Below are 23,733 nucleotides of genomic sequence, written 5' to 3' on the forward strand. Positions count from 1 at the left end.
TGTCCTTTGCCTTATAGAAACTTTTCAGTTTCAGGAGGTCCCTGAATTTAATTAATTGTCTATCTCAGTGTCTGTGCTGCTGGTGTTATGTTCAGGAGGCGGTCTCCTGTACCAGTTCATTCAAAGGTACTTCCCACTTTCTCTTCTAAGGGGTTCAGTGTAGCTGGATTTATGTTGAGGTCTTTGATCCATTTGGACTTAAGTTTTGTGCATGGCGATAGACATGGATCTATCTGCAGTCTTCTACATGCCCGCATTCAGTTATGCCAGCACCATTTGTTGAAGATGCTTTCTTTTTTCATTGTATAATTTTAGCTTCTTTGTAAAAAATCAGGTGTTTGTAGGTTTTCAATATCAGGGTTTTCAATCCAATTCCATTGATCTACATGTCCTTTTTTTTTTTTTTGACCTTGCTAGAATCAGTATTATTTGGTTTTAATAAATTAGTAAATGGAAATATGGACGTCAGGTAGAGTTTCTATAACATGTTTCCAAATCTTTTTTTGTTTTGTTTTGTTTTATTAATTCAAGTTAGGGAACAGGCTTCTTTCACATGTAAGTCCCCTCTCCCTCTCCCTCCCCTCACCCCATCCCTCCTCCCCCACCTCCAACCTACCCCCACCCCATCCACCCACCACTCCCCAGGCAGGGTAGGGCCCCCAACAGGGGCTCCACAAAGTCCACCAAATCTTCCTGTGCTGGGCCTAGGCCCCTCCCCATGTGTCCAGAGACAGAGCACATCCCTTCAAGTGGGATGGGCTCTCAAAGTCCCCCCCCCCACACACACCAGGGCAAAACGCCAGTCCACCTCCGGAGGCTCCCCGGAGTGCAGGGGCCTCCCCATTGGCATCCATGATCAGGGGGCTGGATCAGTCCCGCACTACCCTCCCAGACAGCATCTGGGGTCGATATGCTTTCCCTTTTTCAGGCCAACTGTTTCTGTGGGTTTCTCCAACCTGGTACAGACCCCTTCGTTCTTCATTCCTCCCTCTCTTCAACTAGGTTCCAGATTTCAGCTCAGTGTATTTCTGTGGATGTCTGTCTCTGCTTCCATCAGCCACTGGATGAGGACTCTAGGATAGCATAGAGAGTAGTCATCAATCTCATTCTAGGGGAAGGGCTTCTAGGCCATCCTCTCCTCCACTGCCCAGACTGTCAGATCATGTCATCCTTGTAGGTCTCTGGAGATCTCCCTAGTTCCAGATCTCTTCTCGGACCTATAGTGGCTCCCTCTGATATGGTATCTCTCATCCTGCTCTCTCTTCTCTATTCTTCCCTCAACTCAATATCTCTGCTCCTCCATTTCCTCTCCTCTCCTCTTCTTCTTGTGCTCTTATTGTGGCAGCACCCTCTCCCCTACCCTCATGCTCTCAATTAGCTCGGGAGTTCATGCCACTTACCATTGCCGGGGTCTATTTATCCCTTAGAGTCCTTCATGTTTCCTAGTTTCTTTGGTGAAGAGGATTATAGGCTGGTAAACCTTTGCTCTATGTCTAAAAATCAAATATGAGTGAGTACCTACCATGTTTGTCTTTTTGTGATTGGGTTACCTCACTCGGGATGGTTTCTTCTAGTTCCATCCATTTGTCTGAGAATTTCAAGATTCCATTGCTTTTTTCTGCTGAGTAGTACTCCATTGTATAAATGTACCACATTTTCTCTTTCCATTCTTCAGTCGAGGGGCATCTAGGTTGCTTCCAGGTTCTGGCTATTATGAACAATGCTGCTATGAACATGGTTGAACACATGTCCTTGTTGTATGAACATGCACTATTTGGGTATATACCCAAGAGAGGAATGGCTGGATCTTGAGGTAGATTGATTCCCATTTTTCAGAGCAACCGCCATACTGATTTCCAGAATGGTCTTACAAGTTCACACTCCCACTAGCAATGGAGGAGTGTTCCTTCTTCTCTGCATCCTCTCCAGCATAGGTTGTCATTGGTATTTTTGATTTTAGCCATTCTGACAGGTGTGAGGTGGTATCTCAGAGTTGTTTTGAGTTGCATTTCTCTGATGGCCAAGGATTTTGAGCACTTTCTTAAGTGTCTTTCAGCCATTTCAGATTCCTCTGTTGAAAAATCTCTGTTTAGTTCTGCACCCCACTTTTTAATTTCATTGTTTGGTGTTTTGGTGGCTAGCTTCTTGAGCTCCTTGTATATTTTGGAAATCAGCCCTCTGTCAGATGTGGGGTTGGTGAAGATCTTTTCCCATTCTGTGGGTGGTCGTTTTGTCTTACTGACTGTGTCCTTTGCCTTACAGAAGCTTCTCAGTTTCAGGAGGTCCCATTTATTGATTGCAGACCTCAGTGTCTGTGCTCCTGGCATGATGTTCAGGAATCGGTCTCCTGTGCCAATCAATTTGTTCAAGGGTAATTCCCACTTTCTCTTCTAGAAGATTCAGTATGGCTGGATTTATGAAGAGATCTTTGATCCATTTGCACTTAAGTTTCGTGCATGGTGACAGGTATGGATCAATCTGCAATCTTCTGCATGTCCGAATCCAATTGTGCCAGCACCATTTGTTGAAGATGCTATCTTTTTTCCATAGTATAGATTTAGCACCTTTGTCAAAAATAAGGTGTTTGTAGGTGCGTGGGTTAATATCTGGGTCTTCAATTCGATTCCATTGGTCTATCTGTCTATTCTTGTGCCAATACCAAGCTGTTTTCAGAAATATGGCTGTATAGTAGAGCTTGAAGTCAGGGATGGTGATGCCTCCAGAAGATCTTTTATAGTAAAGAGTTGTTTTGGCTATCCTGGTTTTTTTATTTTTCCATATAAAGTTGAGTATTGTTCTTTCAATTTCTGTGAAAAACTGTGTTGGGATTTTGATGAAGATTGCATTGAATCTGTAGATTGCTTTTGGTAGGATTGCCATTTTTACTATGTTAATTCTACCTATCCAAGAGCATGGGAGATCTTTCCATTTTCTGGTATCTTCTTTAATTTCTTTCTTTAAAGTCTCAAAGTTCTTATTGTACAGGTCTTTCACTTTTTTGGTTAGTGTTACCCCAGATATTTTATGTTGCTTGTGGATATTGTGAAAGGTGATGTTTCCATGATTTCTTTCTCATTGAGTTTATCATCTGTATACAGTAGGGCTACAGATTTTTTTGAGTTAATTTTGTATCCTGCTACCTTGCTGAAGGTGTTTATCAGCTGTAGGAGTTTCCTGGTAGAGTTTTTCGGGTCACTAATGTAGACTATCATGTCATCTGCAAATAGTGAAAGTTTGACTTTGTCCTTTCCAATTTGTATCCCTTTGATCCCTTGTTCTTGTCTTATTGCTCTAGCTAGAACTTCAAGTACAATATTGAAGAGGTATGGAGAGAGTGGACAGTCTTGTCTTTTTCCTGATTTTAGAGGAAACACTTTGAGTTTCTCTCCATTTAGTTTGATGTTGGCTATTGGTTTGGTGTATATTGCATTTATCATGTTTAGATATGTTCCTGTTATTCCTGTTCTCTCCAAGATCTTTACCATGAAGGGATGTTGGATTTTGTCAAAGGCTTTTTCAGCAACTAGTGAGATGATCATGTGGTTTTTCTTTTTCAGTTTGTTTATATGGTGGATTACATTGATGGTTTTTCATATGTTGAACCACCCTTGCATCCCTGGGATGAAGCCTACTTGATCCTGGTGGATGATTTTTCTGATATGTTCTTGGATTCGATTTGCCAATATTTTATTGAGTATTTTAGTATCGATGTTCATGAGGGATATTGGTCTGTAGTTTTCTTTCTTAGTCTTATCTTTGTGTGGCTTGGGTATCAAAGTGATTGTATCCTCGTAGAAAGAATTTGGCAATATCCCATCTGCTTCTATTGTGTGGAACAGTTTGAGGAGTACTGGTATCAGTTCTTGTTTGAATTTCTGGGAGAATTCAGTGAAGCCATCTGGCCCTGGGCTTTTTTTGGTTGGGAGGCTTTTGATGACTGCTTCTATTTCATTAGGGGTTATGGGTCGATTTAAACTGTTTATCTGATATTGGTTTAATTTTGTTTAGTGATATTTATCCAGAAAACTGTCCATTTCCATTAGATTTTCGAATTTTGTGGAGTACAGGTTTTCAAAGTATGACCTGAAGATTCTCTGGATTTCCACAGTGTCCGTTGTTATATCCCACTTTTCGTTTCTGATTTTGTTAATTAGCATGCCTTTTGGTTAGTTTGGCTAGAGGTTTGTCTATCTTATTGATCTTCTCAAAGAACCAACTCTTTGTTTCATTGATTCTTTGTAATGTTTTCCTAGTTTCTACTTTATTGATTTCAGCTCTAAGGTTGATTATTTCCTGGCGTCTACTCCTCCTTGGTGTGTTTGCTTCTTTTTGCTCTAGTGCTTTCAGTTGTTCTGTCAATTCTCTAATGTGACTTTTCTCCAGTTTCTTCATGTGGGCACTTAGTGCTATGAACTTCCCTCTTAGCACTGCTTTCAGAGTGTCCCATAAGTTTGGGTATGTTGTGTCTGCATTATCATTAGATTCTAGGGAGTCTTTAATTTGTTTTTTTATTTCTTCCTCAACCCAGGAATGGTGCAATTGGGTGTTATTCATTTTCCAAGAGTTTGCAGGTTTTCTGCCATTCGTATTGTTGCTGAATTCTAGCTTTAATGCATGGTGGTCTGATAAGATACAGAGGGTTATTTCAACTCTTTTGTAACTATGGAGGTTTGCTTTGTTGCCTACTATGTGGTCAATTTTACAGAAGGTGCCATGTGGTGCTGAGAAGAAGGTATATTCTTTTGAGTTTGGATGGAATGCTCTATAGATATCCGTTAACCCCAGTTGGGTCATAACTTCTTTCAGATCCTTTGTTTCTTTGTTAAGTTTCTGTCTGGTGGTCCTGTCCAGTGGCATAAGGGGGGTGTTGAAGTCTCCTACTATAAATGTGTGTGGTTTTATGTGTGGTTTGAGCTTTAGTAATATTTCTTTCACAAATGTGGGTGCCTTAGTATTTGGGGCATAGATGTTCAGGATTGAGATTTCATCTTGATGGACTTTTCCTGTGATGAGTATGAAATGCCCTTCTTCATCTCTTTTGATTGATTTTAGTTTAAAGTCCAATTTGTTAGATATTAGGATTGCTATACCAGCTTGTTTATTGAGCCCATTTGATTGGAAAATCTTTTCCCATCCTTTTACTCTGTCTTTGAAGTTGAGGTGTGTTTCTTGTAAACAGCAGAAGGATCGATTCTGTCTTTGTATCCATTCTGTTAGCCTATATCTTTTTATGGGTAAGTTAAGACCATTGACATTGAGGGATATTAATGTCCATTGATTGTTGGTTCTTGTTTGTTTTGGATTTATTGTTGGTGGTGTCATTGTGTGTGGATTTCAGCCTCCTGCTTCTTTTTGTGTTTGGTAAAATTAGATTATCTATTGCCTGTGTTTTTGTGCATGTAGTTATGTTCCTTGGGTTGGAGTTTTCCTTCCAGAACCTTCTGTAGTGCTGGATTTGTGGATATGTATTGTTTAAATCTGTTTTTGTCATGGAATATCTTGTTTTCTCCATCTATAGTGATTGAAAGTTTTGCTGGGTACAGTAGTCTGGGTTGACATCCATGCTCCCTTAGTGCTTGTAGGGTATCTATCCAAGACCTTCTGGCTTTCAGAGTTTCCATTGAGAAGTTGGTGTGATTCTAATTGGTTTGCCTTTATATGTTACTTGGCCTTTTTCCTTTGCTGCTCTTAATATTTTCTCTTTATTCTGTAGATTTGTTGTTTTGATTATTATGTTTCGGGGGGAGGGGACTTCTTTTTGTGGTCCAGTCTGTTTGGTGTCCTGTAAGCTTCTTGTACTTTCATAGGCATATCCTTCTGTAGATTGGGGAAGTTTTCTTCTATGATTTTGTTGAATATGTTTTCTGTACCTTTGAGCAGTGTTTCTTCACCTTCTTCTACACCTATTATTCTTAGGTTTGATCTTTTCACAGTGTCCCATATTTCCTGGATATATTGTGTTAGGGATTTGTTGGACTTGAGGTTTTCTTTGGTTGATGAATGTATATTCTCTAGCAAGTCTTCAATAGCTGAGATTCTCTCCTCTGTCTCTTGGATTCTATTAGTTATACTCACGTCTTTAGTTCCTGATCGTTTATCCAGACTTTCCATTTCCAGCATTGTCCCGCGGGATCATCTCGCCAGCAAGAAGGACACAGGACACTCGGATCCTTCTGCAGTAATGCTTTAATGCATCTTGAGAGACAGATGATCAGCTTCCGATTAGGGAGACCCCGAGCCAAGGATCCCATCCCCTTATAAAGGCTCATAAGCTCCGAGCAGTGCGTGTACAGCTGGGATAGGTGGAGGACTCATCACCCTATATGAAGCAAGACTAGGCAAGTGGAAAAACACTGGGCACATGCGCACCAACGTTGTTTACTTGATCCGGCAGCGGATGTCAGTGCCATCTTGTAATGGCGAAAGTGAATGCGGCTCCTCACATCTCCCCCTATATATTTATATAGAAACACAGAGGCTATAGGCCAGCCAAATGCAGAGTGGAGATAGAGGTCAACTCCCCAAAACTGGATGCAGACCTTGTCTTGACCAGGACTCCAGACTTTGTGTCTAGAGCAGGCCCAGACCTGTCCTTATGTCTTTTTCTGGGGGAAGGGCATTATGACATATAACCTTCATGCAAGATCTCCCAGAAGAGCCACAAGAAAAGCCGCAGGCCCTTTCTGTGCAGTGCTTAGCCTTGCAACTCTTTTGGCCTGCCGAACCTTGCTCACTCTATTCCGTGCAATGAGGTCAAGCCTCTGGAGGTGCAGGAGCTGAGCAGTCAGCGACCTATTGTTTCAACATGCTTAGCCAAATGCCGGGGGAGATTCCATTCTCTAGGGCAGCAAGTGCCTGTGCAACCACTACCTTATCTTTTTTTGTTTGGGTTTTGAGTCTACACACAGTCCAAAGCATAAACACCACACCACTGCAGAGAATTGTGCCAAAAAGTCCCACCCCCTCCCATTCCTTAAAATAAGAAACTGCTGATGAAATCCAGGAAGAGCCTGTGAAGGTCTCATTGAACTCCCGACTAATTTGAGGGAAGAAGGTGGAGTTCCGACTTTTGAGGGTCCGAAGGGGCTCTTCGGGTAAGTCTTTCTGGGATCCACAGGGGATTCTCTTCGTCCTGTGGAAAAACACATATAGCTCCCCTGGATCTTATGAGAATAGGATCCGGGCCTCTCCAAAGACCAGTCAAGATATCTTTCCATTTTACCATTTCCTTTGGCCTTTCAGGTTCTGAGTTGTGGTGCTCGGCCGCAGTATGGCTCTGAGCGTCAATGTTTAGAAAATTAAGGGTAAAGAGTGCCATGGATATATTGCAACTCTTGGCACCGAGGGTAAGGATGCTCCCATTCCCTCCTTTTGTTTGATTAAATAAGACTTAAGTGTGCGATGGGCACATTCCACAATGCCTTGTCCTTGAGGGTTATAAGGTAGGCCAGTCAGATGGGTAACTTCCATCTGTCTGCAGAAGTGCCGGAACTTTTGAGAGGTATAAGCCGGCCCATTATCTGTTTTTAGGATATGAGGCTTTCCCCAGGCACCCCAGGCCTCCAAGCAGTGTTGAATCACATGCACGGCCTTTTCCCCTGTCAAAGACTGGGAAAGCCATCTGCAGTTTCCTCCGCTCCTCTAATGGTAAAAAGGAGTCGGTACCAAATTTTAATGGGGGTGCTGATGGAAGTACACCCGCTGGATTAACAGGCAGTGGCCTCATATTTGCTTTCACTTTTGGCAGCCGATATCTATCGGGGTGGTATCTGTCCTCTTCATATCGTACTGCCTCCTCCTCTAGCTCTGCTTCCTCGCTAGAGTCTAAAATTTCAGAGTCTGAGCTGCTCCGCTCTAAGGCCTCTAGTTTCACCGTAGGGTAGAGACTAGGTTTTGAGTCTTTATTTCTCTTAAATTTACCGGGGTGTAACTGGTCATCCCCTTTCTTCTCTCCCCCTTTTTTTTGTATCCTGGGGAGGGCCCTTTTTCTTAGACATGTCCTTCCTTTTTTGAGCTCCCAATCTCTCATCTCGTTCGGTTTCTGACATACTATCCTGTACCTCTTCAAGCGTTTCTTGACTCTCTGCTACCGCGGGACGGCAAGCCTCATCCTCTAGACAGTTTTTAATTAATTTCCATATGGCCTTAGTACCTAGACGAAGATCCCCTTCCATGTGCTTTTTATCTAGATCTCTACCTAATTTGTTCCAGGAGGCCACTGTAAGGAACCCGGAACAGGCATACCATGGCGCCACTCTATCCACCTCCTTCACAAAATTTTGGAGTGTGCGGGGAGCAATTTTTAGGTCTCTCTGTTTTAGAACCGTTTGCAAGGCTGTGACTATTGATTGTGAAGAGCCCATTATGCTGGCGGCTACCTGGGGTCCGCTTGGTCGCGAACTGAAACACCAGCCACGATGAGCACAATATAAGACCAATATGAACAAAAGAAGAATAATCAAGACTAGAGTTAAGGCTTCTACTGACCCATCCCATGGTGGTGACAAATTAAGGCCAAAGTCAAAAAAAGGGGTATCAGGACTAAGCATACCTCTCCGAACTTACCACCCTGCAGTTCTGAATCCGCCCCGTGCCCCGTCCTCCGAGGGGTCTCCCGAGGTGCCGGCGATGTTAACAAGTTCCCGGGTTTCGGCACCAGATGTCCCGCGCGATCGTCTCGCCAGCAAGAACGACACAGGACACTCGGATCCTTCTGCAGTAAAGCTTTAATGCATCTTGAGAGACAGATGATCAGCTTCCAATTAGGGAGACCCTGAGCCAAGAATCCCGTCCCCTTATAAAGGCTCATAAGCTCCGAGCAGTGCGTGTACAGCTGGGATAGGTGGAGGACTCATCACCCTATATGAAGCAAGACTAGGCAAGTGGAAAAACACTGGGCACATGTGCACCAACGTTGTTTACTTGATCCGGCAGCGGATGTCAGCGCCATCTTGTAATGGCGAATGTGAGTGCGGCTCCTCACACAGCATCGCCTCATTCTGTGTTTTCATTATTGTGTCTAATTCAGCTTTCATGCTTTGAACTGTTTCAAGAGCTTCCTTCACTTGTTTGGTTTTTTTTTTTTATCTTGGCTTTCTTTAGATTCTTTAAGAGATTTGTTTATTTCTTGAATTTTTTGGTTTGTCTTTTCCTCCATTTTGTGTAATTTTTTGCTTGCTTTTTCTTCTATTCTTTAAGGGATTTTCTTGTTTCCTCTTTGAAGGTCTCTATCATCTTGCTGAGATAATTTTTGAGGTCCATCTCTTCTTCATGCACTATGTTGGGCTTTTCAGGTCTTGCTGGAGCGGAGTCCCTAGATTCTGGTGGTGTCATATTGGTCTTTCTGTTGTTGAATGAGTTCTTATTCTGTCTTCTTCCCAAATCTTTTTCCAGTGAGTGCACGTAGGGTCTCTCTATCTCCTCTTGTTACGCAGTAGTGTGTGTGGGCCAGGAATTCAATGTTCGAAGCTTTGGATGGTCTTGCCTCTCCTGGTAGTCTCCTCACTCTGAAGGAGTTAGGCCTCCATAGGGATCGGGTGTGTGTGGGTGGGACAGGAAGTAAGAGTGGGGTGTTTCCAGGCTCTGTGGGTTCCTCACTGCCTGGGCAGGTGTTCCCCAAGCAGGATCAGGCCCGGGGAGATCGGGGTGGATGGGGCTTTGATAGGGAGTTGGGTAAGAGTGGTAGATCACTCACCTCCTAGCAGATCGGTCACCGGGAACAGAAGGAAGAGTGGCCTGTACCCAGATTCAGGGAGCTCCTCCCTGCCTGGGCGTGTCTATTTCAATCAGGGACAAGCCTTGGGGGATCTGGGTGAATGGGGCTTTGGATAGGAGTTGGGTAAAAGCAGGGGTTCACTCACCCAGTTGCTGATAGGTCGGCAGAAAGGGAAGGAAGACTGGCTTTAACCAGATTCAGGGAGCTCCTCCCTGCCTGGGCATTCTATTTCAAGCAGGGACAAGCCTGGGGAGATCTGGATGAATGGCGCTTTGGACAGGAGTTGGGTAAAAGCAGGGGGTCACTCACCTAGTTGCTGATGGGTCGGCGGAAAGGGCTACATGTCCTTTTTTGGTACCAATTCCAAGCTGTTTTTGGGACTATAGCTCTATAAGAGAGCTTGAAATCAGGGATGGTGATGCCTCCGGAAGTTCCTTTATTGTACAGTGTTGTTTTGGCTATCCTGGGTCTTTTGTTTTTCCATATAAAGTTGATTATTATTCTTTCAAGGTCTGTGAAGAATTGTGCCGGTATTTTGAAGGGAATTGCATGAATCTGTATATTGCTTTTGGTAAGATTGCCATTTTTTACTATGTTGATCCTTCTTATCCAAGAGCATGGGAGATATTTCCATTTTCTGGCATTTTCTTTAATTTCTTTCTTTAAAGATTCAAAGTTCTTGTTATACAGGCCTTTCACTTGTTTTGTTAGCATTACCCCAAGGTATTTTATGTTGTTTGTGGCTATTGTAACGGGTGATATTTCTCTGATTTCTTTCTCAGCCCATTTATCTTCGGTATATAGTAAGGCTACTGATTTTTTGAGTGAATCTCATATCCTGCCACTTTGCTGAAGCTGTTTATCAGCTGTAGGAGTTCCCTGGTAGAGTTTTTTGGTCATTTATATAAACTATTTTATCATCTGCAAATAGTGAAAGTTTGGCTTCTTCCTTTCCAATTTGTATCCCCTTGATCTCTTTTTGTTGTCTTATTGCTCTAGCTAGAACTTCAAGTACAATATTGGAGAGAAATTGAGAGAGTAGACAAACTTGTCTTGTTCCTGATTTTAGAGTTTCTCTCCATTTAGTTTGATGTTGGCTGTTGGTTTACTGTATGTTGCTTTTATTTTGGAGAAGCCCTATCTTGAAAGCAAAACCAAACAAACAAATAACAACCTAACCAACCAACCAACCATCCAAACTAACAAACCCCATGATAGCAAGATGGCAAGATCTCCCCTTAGAGATGAATCAGGCTTCATCCTCACTCCAAGGTGCTCTCATGCACATGCTGTGTGTGTGTGTGTGTGTGTGTGTGTGTGTGTGTGTGCGCGTATGTGTGTGCGCGTATGTGTGTTTATGTAAGAGGGGCATAGGGCATGTGTCCAAAGTGTGGGGTAAGATGAGACAAGATTTATAAGGAAGTCATCTTGGTGCAGTCCATTCTAGTTTATTTTAATCCAATCCCATGAGGTCATTACTTCTCTAACACCCACTCCATAGACAAAGAAGTAAGATTTAAAGAATCAGGCTTTACCAAGTGTGGTGGTGCACTTCTTTAGGCCCAGCCTCATGAGGCAGACAGATCTCTGTGAGTTCTAGGCCAGATAGAACTTCATGGAGAGACTTTGTCTCCAAAACCCAGACTTCCTTCCCCTGAAGAAAAGAATCGGGCATTGATGGGGGTGAGGCTAAGAGGACTGGTATGTTCTCACCATCAGAAATTCTAGGAGAAATCTGAATGGGAGAAGCAATTCAGGAGTCTGCTTTGAAGGATGTGTAGAGTTCAACCTTGAGAAAGTGTTGCTAGAGAAGGTGGGGATCCATGTACACAAAGCTCTAGTGACAGGTTGTCACTAGACAACCTGTTTACTTAGGAACCTGGAAGTGATGTGATTTGCCTTGTGGGCCAGGCTGAGAGATTTTATATCCCAGGTAATAGGGAGCTCTTGAAAATCTTTGAGCATGGGTTGCGTTTTAAGAAAAGGCTTTAGCACTGCCCACAGAATCAACTAAGCAGGCCTTACAGGGGCTCACCGAGACTGATTGAAGAGGCAACCAGGGAGTTTGCATGGGTCTGTGTTAGGCCCTTTCCACACATGCTGTGGCTGTTTGGCTTGGGGTGTTTGTCGGACTCCTTACAGTGGGAGTAGGGGTGTCTCTGACTCCTTTGCTTGCTCCTGGGATCCTTTTCCTGCTACCGGGTTGCCTCATCCAGCCTTGATCTGAGGGTTTGTGCCTTGTCTTATTGCATCTTGTTAAATGCATGTTCCGATGATATCCCTGGGATGCCTGCTCTTTTCTGAAGGGAAACAGAGGAGCAGTGGATCTGGAGGAGAGGGGATGTGTGTGGGGGGAACATGGAGGGATCGAGGGAGGGGACGTTGTGGCCAGAATGTATTGAACGAGCGAAGAATAAATAAGTAAATTAATAAGTTATGTATTCAAAAAAAGAGAAAAGGTTTTAGGGTTATAGTTTACGGGAGAGAGGGAGCTACAGGGAGTTCAATGGGAAGAAGCCCCAGCAAATGATCTATTTGGAGATGCCTGTGTGAAGGGAGGATAAGAAATTGGGCATATGTGGGTGGGGTTCCATGGCTACATGAAGTGTCCCTGGATGTGGAGCACTTCTGTGCACCTGTCTGTTGATTGAGCTATTTTTTTTCACCCAGTTTGAAACAGGGCCAGGTGGGTGCACCAGGGCTAGCCAGCAACATGTGCACTGCCAGCATATTTGGATCTGGTCAGTGGGGTATGACCCACTCATGGAGGACTTGGCTGAAAGCCCAAGTATTGGGTCCTGTGCCAGCTTTGAGCTGGCCACTTGCCACACCCACAAGGTGAGGGTGGAAAACTGGCTTGGTGGCTTGAGTCCTCCTGGCTCCAGCCTTCCAGCCGAAACATGCCACTCTGCCTGCCTCCCACTGACAAGCTGATAGGCTCTGTGTCAAGCCCAGTGCAAACCCTCCGGGCTGAAGCCAGTTCCTAGAAGTCAAGTCTGGTTTGGGAAAGGGTACAGGGCTAGGATCTTGCCACTTGCCTGCTACTGGTGACCTTGGGCATGTCCCTTAGTCACTCTGAAGCCTAGACAGGGGCCTTGAATACAGCCCAAATGGGGCCGACCATTCACCTCTTCCAGCTCCACCCCCACCCCCAAACCTTTTGCATGTTCCCTTACACAGTGTCCCTGGGGAACAGCAAGATGGTTTAAGGTTGGATGGGACAACCCATTTCCTATGTTTCATCCAAGGCCAGGTTAATGATTTTATTACTTTATAGACTTGGCGGTATTGATGTCCATTTAAAAAAATGACACATACATGGTCCAGAGACTTCCACAACGGGTCCAGGATGAAACATTTGGATGTTGAGAGATCTCTCACCCAGCCCCTCTCCCTGGAGGAGGCTGTGCCACAATGGGGCCACCCCCAGGCCCAAGCCCTAGAATCGAAGGGTACATACTACCCAGCCTTTCCTGGTCTACTCAGAGAAGTCAGTAGAAAAAAGTCTTTGCTTTGGCCTAATGAACTTCCACCTCTTCCAGGCTTAATCCACCTCCCTGCACGAAGGCAGGCTCCAGCTGGAGTTCAGAAGCCTTGCTTTGTTTTCGGCTTGTTTTATTCGAACCTTCTATTTATGGCCTGGGACACGGGCTTCCCATGTAAGGCAATGGTATCAATGAAATTCTGAAAGATGTGTTTGGGGGTAGCGGGTCTTGGATTAAAGAAAACATGAGGAAGTATGTGGCCTGCGGAAACAAGAATGCCTGGTGTCCAGCCTGGTTCAAAGTGCTCACTAACATAGCATGCCCTGCCTCTGTCCCTGCCAGGCAGAGCCAGTGTCCCATGATACCGAAGACCAGAGTTGTTCTCCCTCTGAGCTGCATCCATCGGCCAAGGTGATTCAGGGCCCCTCGTGGCTGGCTGCACGTGCACCGCCCATGTGCTCTGCAGGCCAAGAGCTCGCAATGGGAGCGGAGGTCTGGCCTGGGTTCCCCGCGAACCTAGGTGGGCGTCTGAGGGTGTATGGGGTTGGTTCGCTGAGGGCGAGGCTGGGGCCCAGGTCAGGGGCGGGTTCCCACGGCCTGGAATTGGCGTGCGGACGAGTGCGTGCGCAATGTCAGCCTCCTAGGCTCGTGCCGTGCGGCCTTCCGGTCACGGTGCGCGCAGCCGAAGCCGCGGGACATCCCCCCTCGGCCCCAGCCCCACGCGCCAGGGCACGCGTACCCCCATATCGCCGCGGCCCCCAGACCAGGGCGGGGCGGGGGCGGGGCATGGCCGCGGGACCCTCTGCTGATTGGCCGCTCGTGGCGGGGGTGGGTGCAGGAGGCCAGACGCCCGCGTTGGGCAGGTGGGCGCAGGACTGGTCGCGCAGGAGGGCTCAAGGCTGGCGCAGCGGACACCATCCGGAGACTGAGCTTGGGAGGACTCGGAGACCTCGCCCCGCGCCTGAGAGCCGCGTTCGCTTGCGGGAGAGGGCGAGGGAGGAGCCAGCCCCAAGAAACTTCTCCTCCCTCGGGGAAAGGAGGTGCAGTGTCGAGTGGCGCGGGCTTCGGGAGAACTTGGTGCTGCCGAGCCTTGGGGCGGCGTTCAAAGCCCCCTCCTCCCACACACGCGCTGAGCTGAGCTGAGCAGAGCCAGCGGCTCCCGGCAAGGAGCAAGCTGCGGTCCTTTCCACGAGGGTCGAGCTGCAGGACTGCAAGCCGCCGGGAAGGCCGCGGCCCGGCTCGCAGTCCCTCTGCCCTGCCCACGGCCACCCATTTGAGGACGGGAGGAGGAGGAGGCATCGTAAGCGGCCAGGCGGGTTCGCGGGCTGACGCACCTATCGTGCGTCAGGACCCCCTGAGTCTTCGGGGTCTGTTCCTTCATTCCCGGAGTCGTCTTCCCTTCACTCCCCCTCCCCCAGCGCTGAGCCCCAGCCGGGGACACCCCGCATCGGAAGTCCCCATACCTCCGTGCACCTGGCTCAGCCGGAGTCCCCGGTGTCGGGGCAGGGCAGGGCCGCCGGCGGCGAGCCGGAGCCAGCCCAGCGCCCTGGCCCCGCCGAGCCCTCGGAGCCCACCCATGGGGCTCCAGCTCCGCGCGCCTCCTCGCCCGGCTGTGCTCAGCCCACCTCGGAGCGCCGTGCGCAGGAGGATCCGTACTCAGTGACCCTGGAGCCCCCTCGGACGCCGGGAGACTCGAGGGCCGGAGCGGCAGGCGGCTCCCCGCACCTCCAGGAGCTTTCAAGCAGCCCTCCAAGCCGTGCTCGGGGCCCAGCCCACTGTTCCCAGGTAAGGGAGGCACCCCAATGGAACGGGGGAGGTAGCTAGGTGGAGTGGGGCAGCTGGCTGGGCAGACGAACGCAAGCTGAGTGACGTTGGCTTTTCATGCCGAGGGAAACTTAAACTGAACCTACTATGTGACCGGATACTTTACCCGCCTAGAGAATTATGCTCACGAAGCACCTAGCCTACATCAGGTGGTTTCTAGCCTCTTACATAGCCCAGGGAAGAGTGTTTATTGAGCTCTTGTGTGCTCCATTTGTCTCTGGGAGCTTTCGTTTATATCAAGAGCCAGTCCATTTTAAAAGGAAGCAACTGAGGCCCAAAGAGGCAGTTACCTTCCCTAGACTTAACCTCTTCTGCAGGACCTCCTCGGAAGAAGACAGATCAGGGATCTTTTATCTGCCTTGAGTCTCTTGAGCTCCTGAACAAGATTCCCTGCCATAAGGTCTTCCTGTACTCAGCTGGCCAGCGTGTGGGATCTCTGACAGGCCTCAGTTTCCTACTCACCCCTGTCACTACTCTGGGGAGAATGAGGAAGGGACCTGGAAGGGTCTGAAGCCACGGCCTGCTTTGTATCCTCTAATACAGGTTTCCCCTAAGCCTCAGAGGGACAAGATGGGCCAGGTCCTCACAAGCCATCCACTGGGCTGGGAGCAGCCAGGTGGCCACAGCTGTTCAGAGAGATTGCTGCAATGGAAAGAGCCCTGTGTTGATTGTAAGGCTTCTGGGTACCTGACCATGCTGGGTTTGTTTTACCTGATGTCTAGCAGGGGCATGAGATGAGTGAGCAGATTAGTTCACTCAAAGTTGCTGGGCTGGCACACAGCAGAACTGGTGAGCCAGGAGCAGATCCCCCTGTTCTCTGTCTTCCTGAGCTCCCCAGGATGGGAAGGGTGGCATTGTAAAGTCCCTGAGACTCCCCGGAGTGTGGGGCAAGAGTCAGGACTGCAGTGTGAGCCCTAAGAGGCTGCGGTTGTACAGCCGGGTGATGTGGCCAACCTGGCTCTGGGGGCATGTGCAGTGGGCCGGTGTGGTGAAGCTGGCTCTAGGGTATGCCCAGGGAACTCACTGAGACTCTTATCCAGTTGAACTTACCCACCTGAGCTGCCCAGCTTCCACCAAGCATTGGGGTCGACACTGGGGAAGAAAGTGAATGGCCCACAGTTGCACCGCCTGTGAGCTGGCTGGCAGGGTATGCAGAGAGTCCTGGGCAGGGTGCCCATCCCTTCTGCCTGGAGGGATCAGGAAAAGGGGACTATAACAGTAGGCACAGGGTCATTCCTGCCCAATGCCACTTGGGGCTTCACTGAGTCAGAGCTGTTTGGAGAAGACTGCAGTTTAGGGCACTAGAGGAGTGGGGGTGGCTTTTTGTAGAGGTGAGAGGTCAGGTTTTACAGCTGAGGAGCCTGCCTATAATTCCAGCCAGGTATCTGTTGTGTGGACTCAACCTTTCTGAGAACCAGAGTCCCACCTGTCCCCTGGAAAGCTCCTCATAGGAATAAAGAGCCCCTGCATGGCAGGTTGCCATGCATGCTGGTGGGGGGTGGGTACTGTCTTTGGGGACAGCCCCACTCCCAGCACCCTGCTTACATTCGGGTCTCTATTCTTTGTTTTGTTTTTGAAGACAGGATTTCTCTGTAGTTTTGGAGCCTATTCTGGAACTCACTCAGTAGGCCAGGCTGGCCTCAAACTCACAGAAATCCTGTATCTGCCTCTGCCTCCCGAGTGCTGGGATTAAAAGCGTGCGCCACCACGGCCTGGCTTGGGTCCCTATTCTTACATTCAGTTTCCCACCTCTCCAAGCCATCAGGGTTGGATGCTGGGAAGGAGGGCCTGCCCCTCGCTGTCTGTCCTGCACTTTAGGGGGCACCATCATACACATGCATCCTTGCCCAGTGGCATCTGCCTACCGGTGAAACTCTGATCCTAAGGTCCTAATGTTCCCTGCTGAATGTGTACCTAAAGCAGGCTGTGAGTCTATGCTTTGGAGTTGCAGCTCTATGTACACAGAAGGTGCTCAATAAATGATCCCTGAATGGGAGAAATTGCAGATGGCTCTACTGTTTGGCTCACCCAACCCTCCCACCCCTGTCCCTCAGCCCTACTCTGGCTATGAGACCATTTCTCTTCACCCAGTCTACCTGCCTGGCCCTGGCTGTTCTGAGAAGGATCCCACCCTGCAGTCCTGCTGAAGGTCCCCAAGTGTAGCTTTGTTTCCCAGAGGCACCCACCCAGTCCTTCTGCAGGGAGGAGGGCTGCTGATGGAACCTTCCCCTCCGCCAGATGGAGGGCAAGGAGTGAGCCAGCAGTCACCAGGTATGCAGTCTGCCCCCATTGACTCCTTGCTCCATCATCTAGTCCAGACCTCCCAATTCACAAGGACTGAGAGGAGGGAGTCAGAGAGGGCGACAGGCAATCAGAAAGGAAAGAGTGAAAGAGGAGGCATGAAGGAAGTGAAAGCCAGGAGGGAGTCTGAAAGAGGAAGCATCAGGGAGAGGGCAGGGCAGGGAATTAGAAATTAGAGACAGGATCAGAAAGGGGTGGAGACAGGAGGACCCAAGGCTATCTGTGACAGACCTAGGCTTTTCACATGGCCTCAGCCACGTGGGGCTGTGTGAGGCACCCAGATACCTGGATGCCAGGTGACAGGGCCTCTGACTCCACCCCACAGGAGGCACCAAGGGAAGCCCTGAGGCCCTGTGGACAGAGTCTCCCTTGCTGCCTGCTGGTCTTGCTGTTTCCAGCATGGTTGACCCCACAGTGGGAAAGGACAAATCTCAAACCCCAGGGTGGGACTGGGGGACAGGAGTGGGAGGGTTGGGTGAGCCAAACAGTAGAGCCATCTGCAATTTCTCCCATTCAGGGATCATTTATTGAGCACCTTCTGTGTACATAGAGCTGCAACTCCAAAGCATAGACTCACAGCCTGCTTTAGGTACACATTCAGCAGGGAACATAAGGGCCTTAGGATCAGAGCTTCACCAGTGGGCAGATGCCACTGGGCAGGGATGCATGTGTATGATGGGAGGTGCCTCCTAAAGTGCAGGACAGACAGCTCGGGGAAGGCCCTCCTTCCCAGGACCTCGGCCTCTCTGTGCCTAAGTGTCCTTATCATCTACCTTCTGTGTCATTGAGGGATGGAGCAGGCGTATGCCTGGCACTCACAGCACTGTGACATATATTAGCTGCAAAACAAATGTCAGCAGTGTTATTATTCTATACTTAGCCTATGCTTGGCACATGCCTGGGTTTAGCCCAGGAGTGATGGTTCCAGTGCTAGGCCTGGGCCCACAGTGTGCTGAGCTGGCCCATTGTGTATGTCTTTGGCATTCATTCTTGGAGGTCATGTTGCAGGCTGGGAGCTGGGAGCTGAGAGCATTTACACCATGGAAATTGACAAAGTATACCAAGCAAGCCTTTTGTGTTTTGTTTTGTTTTAGGAGAGAGGGTTTCTTTGTGTAGCCCTAGTTGTCTTAGAACTAGCTCTGTAGATCAGCCCAGGCTGGCCTGGAACACACGGAGATCCACCTCCAATCAGGGCTTTTAGGAAAGGCAGAGGACCTCAGGCAGGCAGGCATGAGCAGAGTGGGTGTATGCCTGGAGTCTTACACTGAGGAGGATGTCACTCAGCCCTGGTGGCCATTGCAGACCCTGGCCCCATGGTAGTCTGATCATTATGATGAAAAATGAGGCTGTGGCTCTGAGTGTGTGTACAGAGTGTGTGCAGCAGAGCTGTCTCCAAACAGATGCATTTCTAGAAGACACCCCTGTGTGGGGCTGCAGCCCCGACTAGCCTACTCAGGGTGTGTTTTGTGTAGTGCTCAGCTACACAACTCGTGGTGGTCAGCCAGGAGCACAGTGTTTCTGCAGGCCTGTGTCTGTGCAGTTCTGGGGTTAGCAAGCTGTCCTTTGTGTGTGTGGAGGTGGTCCTTGCTGAGAGGGAAAGGGTCAACAGCCTGCAGAGAGGTGGCATTTGGGATGAATCCTGCAACTAGAGGAGATGCCATGGGCCTGATGGAGCCTAGGGTTTGAGACAACAGAGGAAGGGGGCTGAGAACAGCCCCTTGGTAACCACAGAAGTCTGCATAGGTCCACTGGGATCAAGAGCCTGAGTCTTTTTTTTTTTTTTTTTTAAAGCCTTTTCCATGAGGCTAAGAAGCTCCCATAGAAAGTTAGGGTTTCCCTCCAGAACCTCAGTCCTTGGAGTCCTGAGGCTTGCATTCCTTTCCCCCTTCACTCAAACTCAGGTTGCTTGGAGGCAAAAGTTACTCAAGCCAGCAGTGAGCCATATGTGAGAAGGACCCCACCTTGATGCAAATCTTGGGTCCAGGGTGTATCCAGGGAGGTGACCCGGGGGTTGGCAGAGAAGTGGCCTGGACTACCAAACTCCCCTCCTTCCTATTAGAGCTGCAGAGCCTTTGTTCAAGAAATGTAGACTGGCAACTGAGCCATATACCAGACCTTGGATCCAGGCAGTTGTGGAGTAATGAGTGGGCCCTGTAAGAGAAGCCTGCCCCCTAGTGGTAGTTGCTGCTTTGGGAATTTCAGCGGTGCGGGGAGCGAGGCAAGGCTGTGACTCTGTGCTTGGTTCTGTGCTCAAGCACAGAGTATGGGTAAGTGAGCAAGTTGAGAATCGGAATAAAGAGTTGAGAGGTTGTGGATGAATTAACAATGAGGGAGGGGCTCCAGCCCTGAGGTCCCTCATGGCCAATGGCTTCTATTTTACACTAGAAAGCAGAGACCTAGACAGGGGCCACAGAGAGGAGGCCAGGAGGCCCCCTGACCCCTGCCTCCTCCCTTCTGCCGCAGCCCCGAGCTATGATGAAGACCTTGTCCAGTGGGAACTGCACGCTCAGTGTGCCCGCCAAGAACTCCTACCGAATGGTGGTGTTGGGCGCCTCGCGTGTGGGCAAGAGCTCTATTGTTTCCCGTTTCCTCAATGGCCGTTTTGAGGACCAGTACACGCCCACCATCGAGGACTTTCATCGAAAGGTGTACAACATCCACGGGGACATGTACCAGCTGGACATCCTGGACACCTCAGGCAACCACCCATTCCCTGCCATGCGCAGGCTGTCCATCCTCACAGGTGAGATGACTGGGGACAGGACAGCTGGCCTGCACTTATCTTTAGGGAAGTTGCTTCTTGCCAGACAATGTGGTGTGACTCATGGCACTATCTGCCCTATGGCTGTCCCACCACTTCTACATTAGGGCCCTTAGTGATTGACACTGTAACAGCCATGGGCCTGGCTCTTGCTTAGAGACTGGCATGTGTTTCACCTTTACAGCTAGCCTATGAGACAAATGTTTGCTGTCATTTTACAAGAGGAAAACTGAGGCAGAGGTTAAGTGCCTTCATCCAGATGAAGCACAGCTTATGAATGTTGTTGAAGGACCTATCCCGTGGCTTCCACCCTACTGGGAACAGCATCTGGAGAAGGACAGGATTGTGGGCCACCAGAGGCCTTCTGGTGATAGGGCACTATCATGGTCCTTCCTTGAAGCCAGTCTTGAGTTGATCCATGTCTCTAGTGTGACCACTGTGGGCTAGAGCCATGCCTTCAGCTACTGGACAGAGACAGGAAGGAACATCATGAAAACCACCCTCAAGGACTGGGGTGATAACTCAGGAAAGTTGCTGGTTAAGAACAAGGACCAGCATTTGATCCCCATTACTCACACCAAAGCACCCAAACCATATGGGTGATGAGAACTTGCTACCTCAGCACTGGGGAGGCAGAGACCGCAAGGTACCTGGGGCTTACTGGCCAGCCAGCCTACCCTGATCAGCAACTTCTAGATCAGTGAAAGACGTTTACAAAACACAGTGAGTGGATGGTGCCACAGGAACAACATGCAATGCTGGTCAACACATCACATACAGACACAAATACAAAATGACAATTTATAGAACAAGACATTCCCACTGAGGGCCACACACACTATCCTCTTTTCTTCCCATTCGCGGGCTATTTTAGAGCCCTGTGGCAGGCTCCCTTCTGGACATGGAGCTCCTCTTCCAGGTCATTTTTCGTCCCAGACCACTTGTGGGGCCCTCCACCCCAGATTCTGAGAGGGAACGTCTTGCTTAAGGAACCCAAGGCGGACCTGGCTTCAAATCCTGAGCCTGTCATGTAGCATAGTGGTGTCATTGTCAGTGTCTTTGTGACCTTGTTCCTCATGTGGCTATGGGGACAGGGGGGTGTAGGACAGCTCCCTGCAAAAGGTGAGTGTCATGTGGGAGAGCTCTTCCTATTTGGGAGGGCCTGGATGCCCACCTGTAGAAATGTACATACTTCAATGTTAATTTTCAACTGTACAAGAGATACAAAGACAAACTTTCCATCAGACAGTGCTTATTAGGCACACATCCCTATCCCAGGCCTCTGACTTACAGGTGTGTGCCTAACCCTTGCCAGCACCAGTGCATTGACATTCATCCTGTATCCCCTGAAAGCACACATGTCCGACTGTTTCCTGCATGTTGCATTCTAAGTACATCTCAGATGTCTGTTGCTTTGCTTGCTCACAGGTCCAGCCCAGGCCTCCTTTTCCAGCCTGGTCCTGGGTACAAGAGATACTCAGCGTTGCTCATTCCCACCAGCTTTTCCTGCAGCTGCTGGCCAGCTGGGCTGGGCTCTGATGCCTGGCATTTGCAGTCTCAGATTTGAGCACTTTGAGGCTATGAGTCCTCAGGGGCAAGAGTTAGTCTAACGGGACAGAATGAGGCTTGGCAGCAGAGCAAGAGCAGTTGGCAGTTGAGGCCCTGTTTATCATCCCAGCCTTTCCTGGCGTCTCTGGGGCAGGTGGATGGGCTAGAATGGGGTGCTGTGCTTCTGTGCCCTATCCATAGCTCATGCTGGGTATGTGTCACTGTAGGGGACCAAATGTGCTTTAGAGGCCAAAGAGGAGGCAATAGTCACAAGCTGTACTGCTCTGCTGGACCCAGTGGCTAGCCCACTGTCTGCAAATCATGGCCCTCAGATCCACACTCAAGGGAAAGGTACAGATGGGAAGGGTCTTGAAGGGTGATGACTTTGGAACTGCAGCTGGAGGCTGTTTCACACCTGTGACCTTTCCAGGGTATGCTCTAATCATTTTGTCAGATTCAAGGCCCCATTAGTGTGGGCCACCATCTCTTACTTACTTCATGGTTCATCTTAGAATCAGAGAGCACATCCTGAGTGCCTGGCATAGGCCAGGTGAGGACCAAATCAGGTCATAGATTTGGCCTAGTCACATTTGAATTGTGTGACCTTGGGCAGGTTGTTTGCCTTTTCTGAGCCTTAGGTGGTTCACCCGTAACAGAAGAGTAATAAAATCTTCCACATGGAGGTACTATGAGGTGCCAAGGAAACAGCAGGTGTGCACAATGCTCAGCTCCGGGAGGTGCCTCTTCTTGTGAGCATTATTGATGCCTGACATGGCAAAGTGTGCCACCCTGCATGCATTAGCTCCAATCACCCTCCTGCAAGGCAGCTTCATTCACATGATGTGGGAGGGGAAATTGAGGGGCTCAGAGATTACATGGACTCTTCAAGGTCATACAGTTGCTAAATTGAGGTAAGATGCAAACCCAGGCCCCCTCTCATCAACATCCCCTGCCAACAGAGACACCAGTGCTTGCCAGATTCCTATTGTGGGCAAGATACTGGTGCCAGCTCTGGGTGTGGCTGAATAAGGCCAGTCAGACCTCCACGTCCACAGGAGTTCTCCAAGAGTGACTGTGTAACCCCACCGGGGAGACTGGGCTCTCCACAGTCCTGTAAGGAAACAGGAGGACTGCCCATATCCGAGTCCAGCTAGGTGTGCCGCACTTTACCTACAAGCCCCTCTGAGTCTTGGCTCCTTTCTCTGGCAAGTGGGGACAGTGATAGCAGATGCCCCGAAGAGCCTCTAGGTCAGAGTTTGCAGGGCTCCTAAGTGGCAGCTGAGTGGGGCACCAGGCCAGCCTATCACTCGATCACTTGCCTTATTCCTTCCACAGGAGATGTCTTCATACTGGTGTTTAGCCTGGATAGCCGGGAGTCCTTCGATGAGGTCAAGCGCCTCCAGAAACAGATCCTGGAGGTCAAGTCCTGCTTGAAGAATAAGACCAAGGAGGTGGCGGAGCTGCCCATGGTGATCTGTGGGAACAAGAATGACCACAGCGAGCTGTGCCGCCAGGTCACTGCCATGGAGGCCGAGCTGCTGGTGTCTGGGGATGAAAACTGCGCCTACTTCGAGGTGTCGGCTAAGAAGAACACGAATGTGAATGAGATGTTCTATGTGCTGTTCAGCATGGCCAAGCTGCCCCACGAGATGAGCCCTGCACTGCACCATAAGATCTCCGTGCAGTATGGCGACGCCTTCCATCCCCGGCCCTTCTGCATGCGCCGCACCAAGGTCGCAGGTGCCTATGGCATGGTCTCACCCTTTGCCCGCCGCCCCAGTGTCAACAGTGACCTCAAATACATCAAGGCCAAGGTCCTACGGGAGGGCCAGGCACGAGAGAGGGACAAATGTAGCATCCAGTAAGAGGCAGGGACATCAGGGAGGGGGCTTGGGCAGTGCCTTAAGGCTAAGGGTTCCCACTGCCCATATCCCACGGGGGCCCTAGGCATGTACACTGTGCCCGTTCTCCTGACTACTAGCCACCTCTTGTGAATTCTTATGTCTGTGGCTCCTTTGTGGTAGGACAGATACACATTTGCAGACATGTCAGCACTCAAGCTGAGACAAGCTTTCAGTGTCCTTTCAGAGTGGGAGGAA

General features: G+C 49.0%; 1 protein-coding gene across 1 annotated transcript; it reads left to right on the forward strand.

Annotated features, from left to right (window-relative positions):
- Positions 1-19,791: 19,791 nt before the first annotated feature.
- LOC100766916 (GTP-binding protein Rhes) lies at positions 19,792-23,499 on the forward strand. The gene is made up of 2 exons (XM_035441492.1): positions 19,792-20,068; positions 22,970-23,499. Exons 1-2 carry the CDS (start codon positions 19,798-19,800, stop codon positions 23,497-23,499), a joined length of 801 nt encoding a protein of 266 aa, XP_035297383.1. The 5' UTR covers positions 19,792-19,797.
- The last annotated feature ends 234 nt before the right edge of the window (positions 23,500-23,733 follow it).

The sequence above is a fragment of the Cricetulus griseus genome, chromosome 3 (genome assembly GCF_003668045.3).
Source record: "Cricetulus griseus strain 17A/GY chromosome 3, alternate assembly CriGri-PICRH-1.0, whole genome shotgun sequence".
Classification (NCBI taxonomy): domain Eukaryota; kingdom Metazoa; phylum Chordata; class Mammalia; order Rodentia; family Cricetidae; genus Cricetulus; species Cricetulus griseus.

Excerpts from the sequence above, each read along its gene's own strand:
- LOC100766916 (XM_035441492.1), top strand. The coding sequence starts at position 19,798 with ATGATGAAGACCTTGTCCAGTGGGAACTGCACGCTCAGTGTGCCCGCC. Across the intron at positions 20,069-22,969 it reads CAGGCTGTCCATCCTCACAG|GAGATGTCTTCATACTGGTG; the intron begins GTGAGATGACTG and ends TTCCTTCCACAG.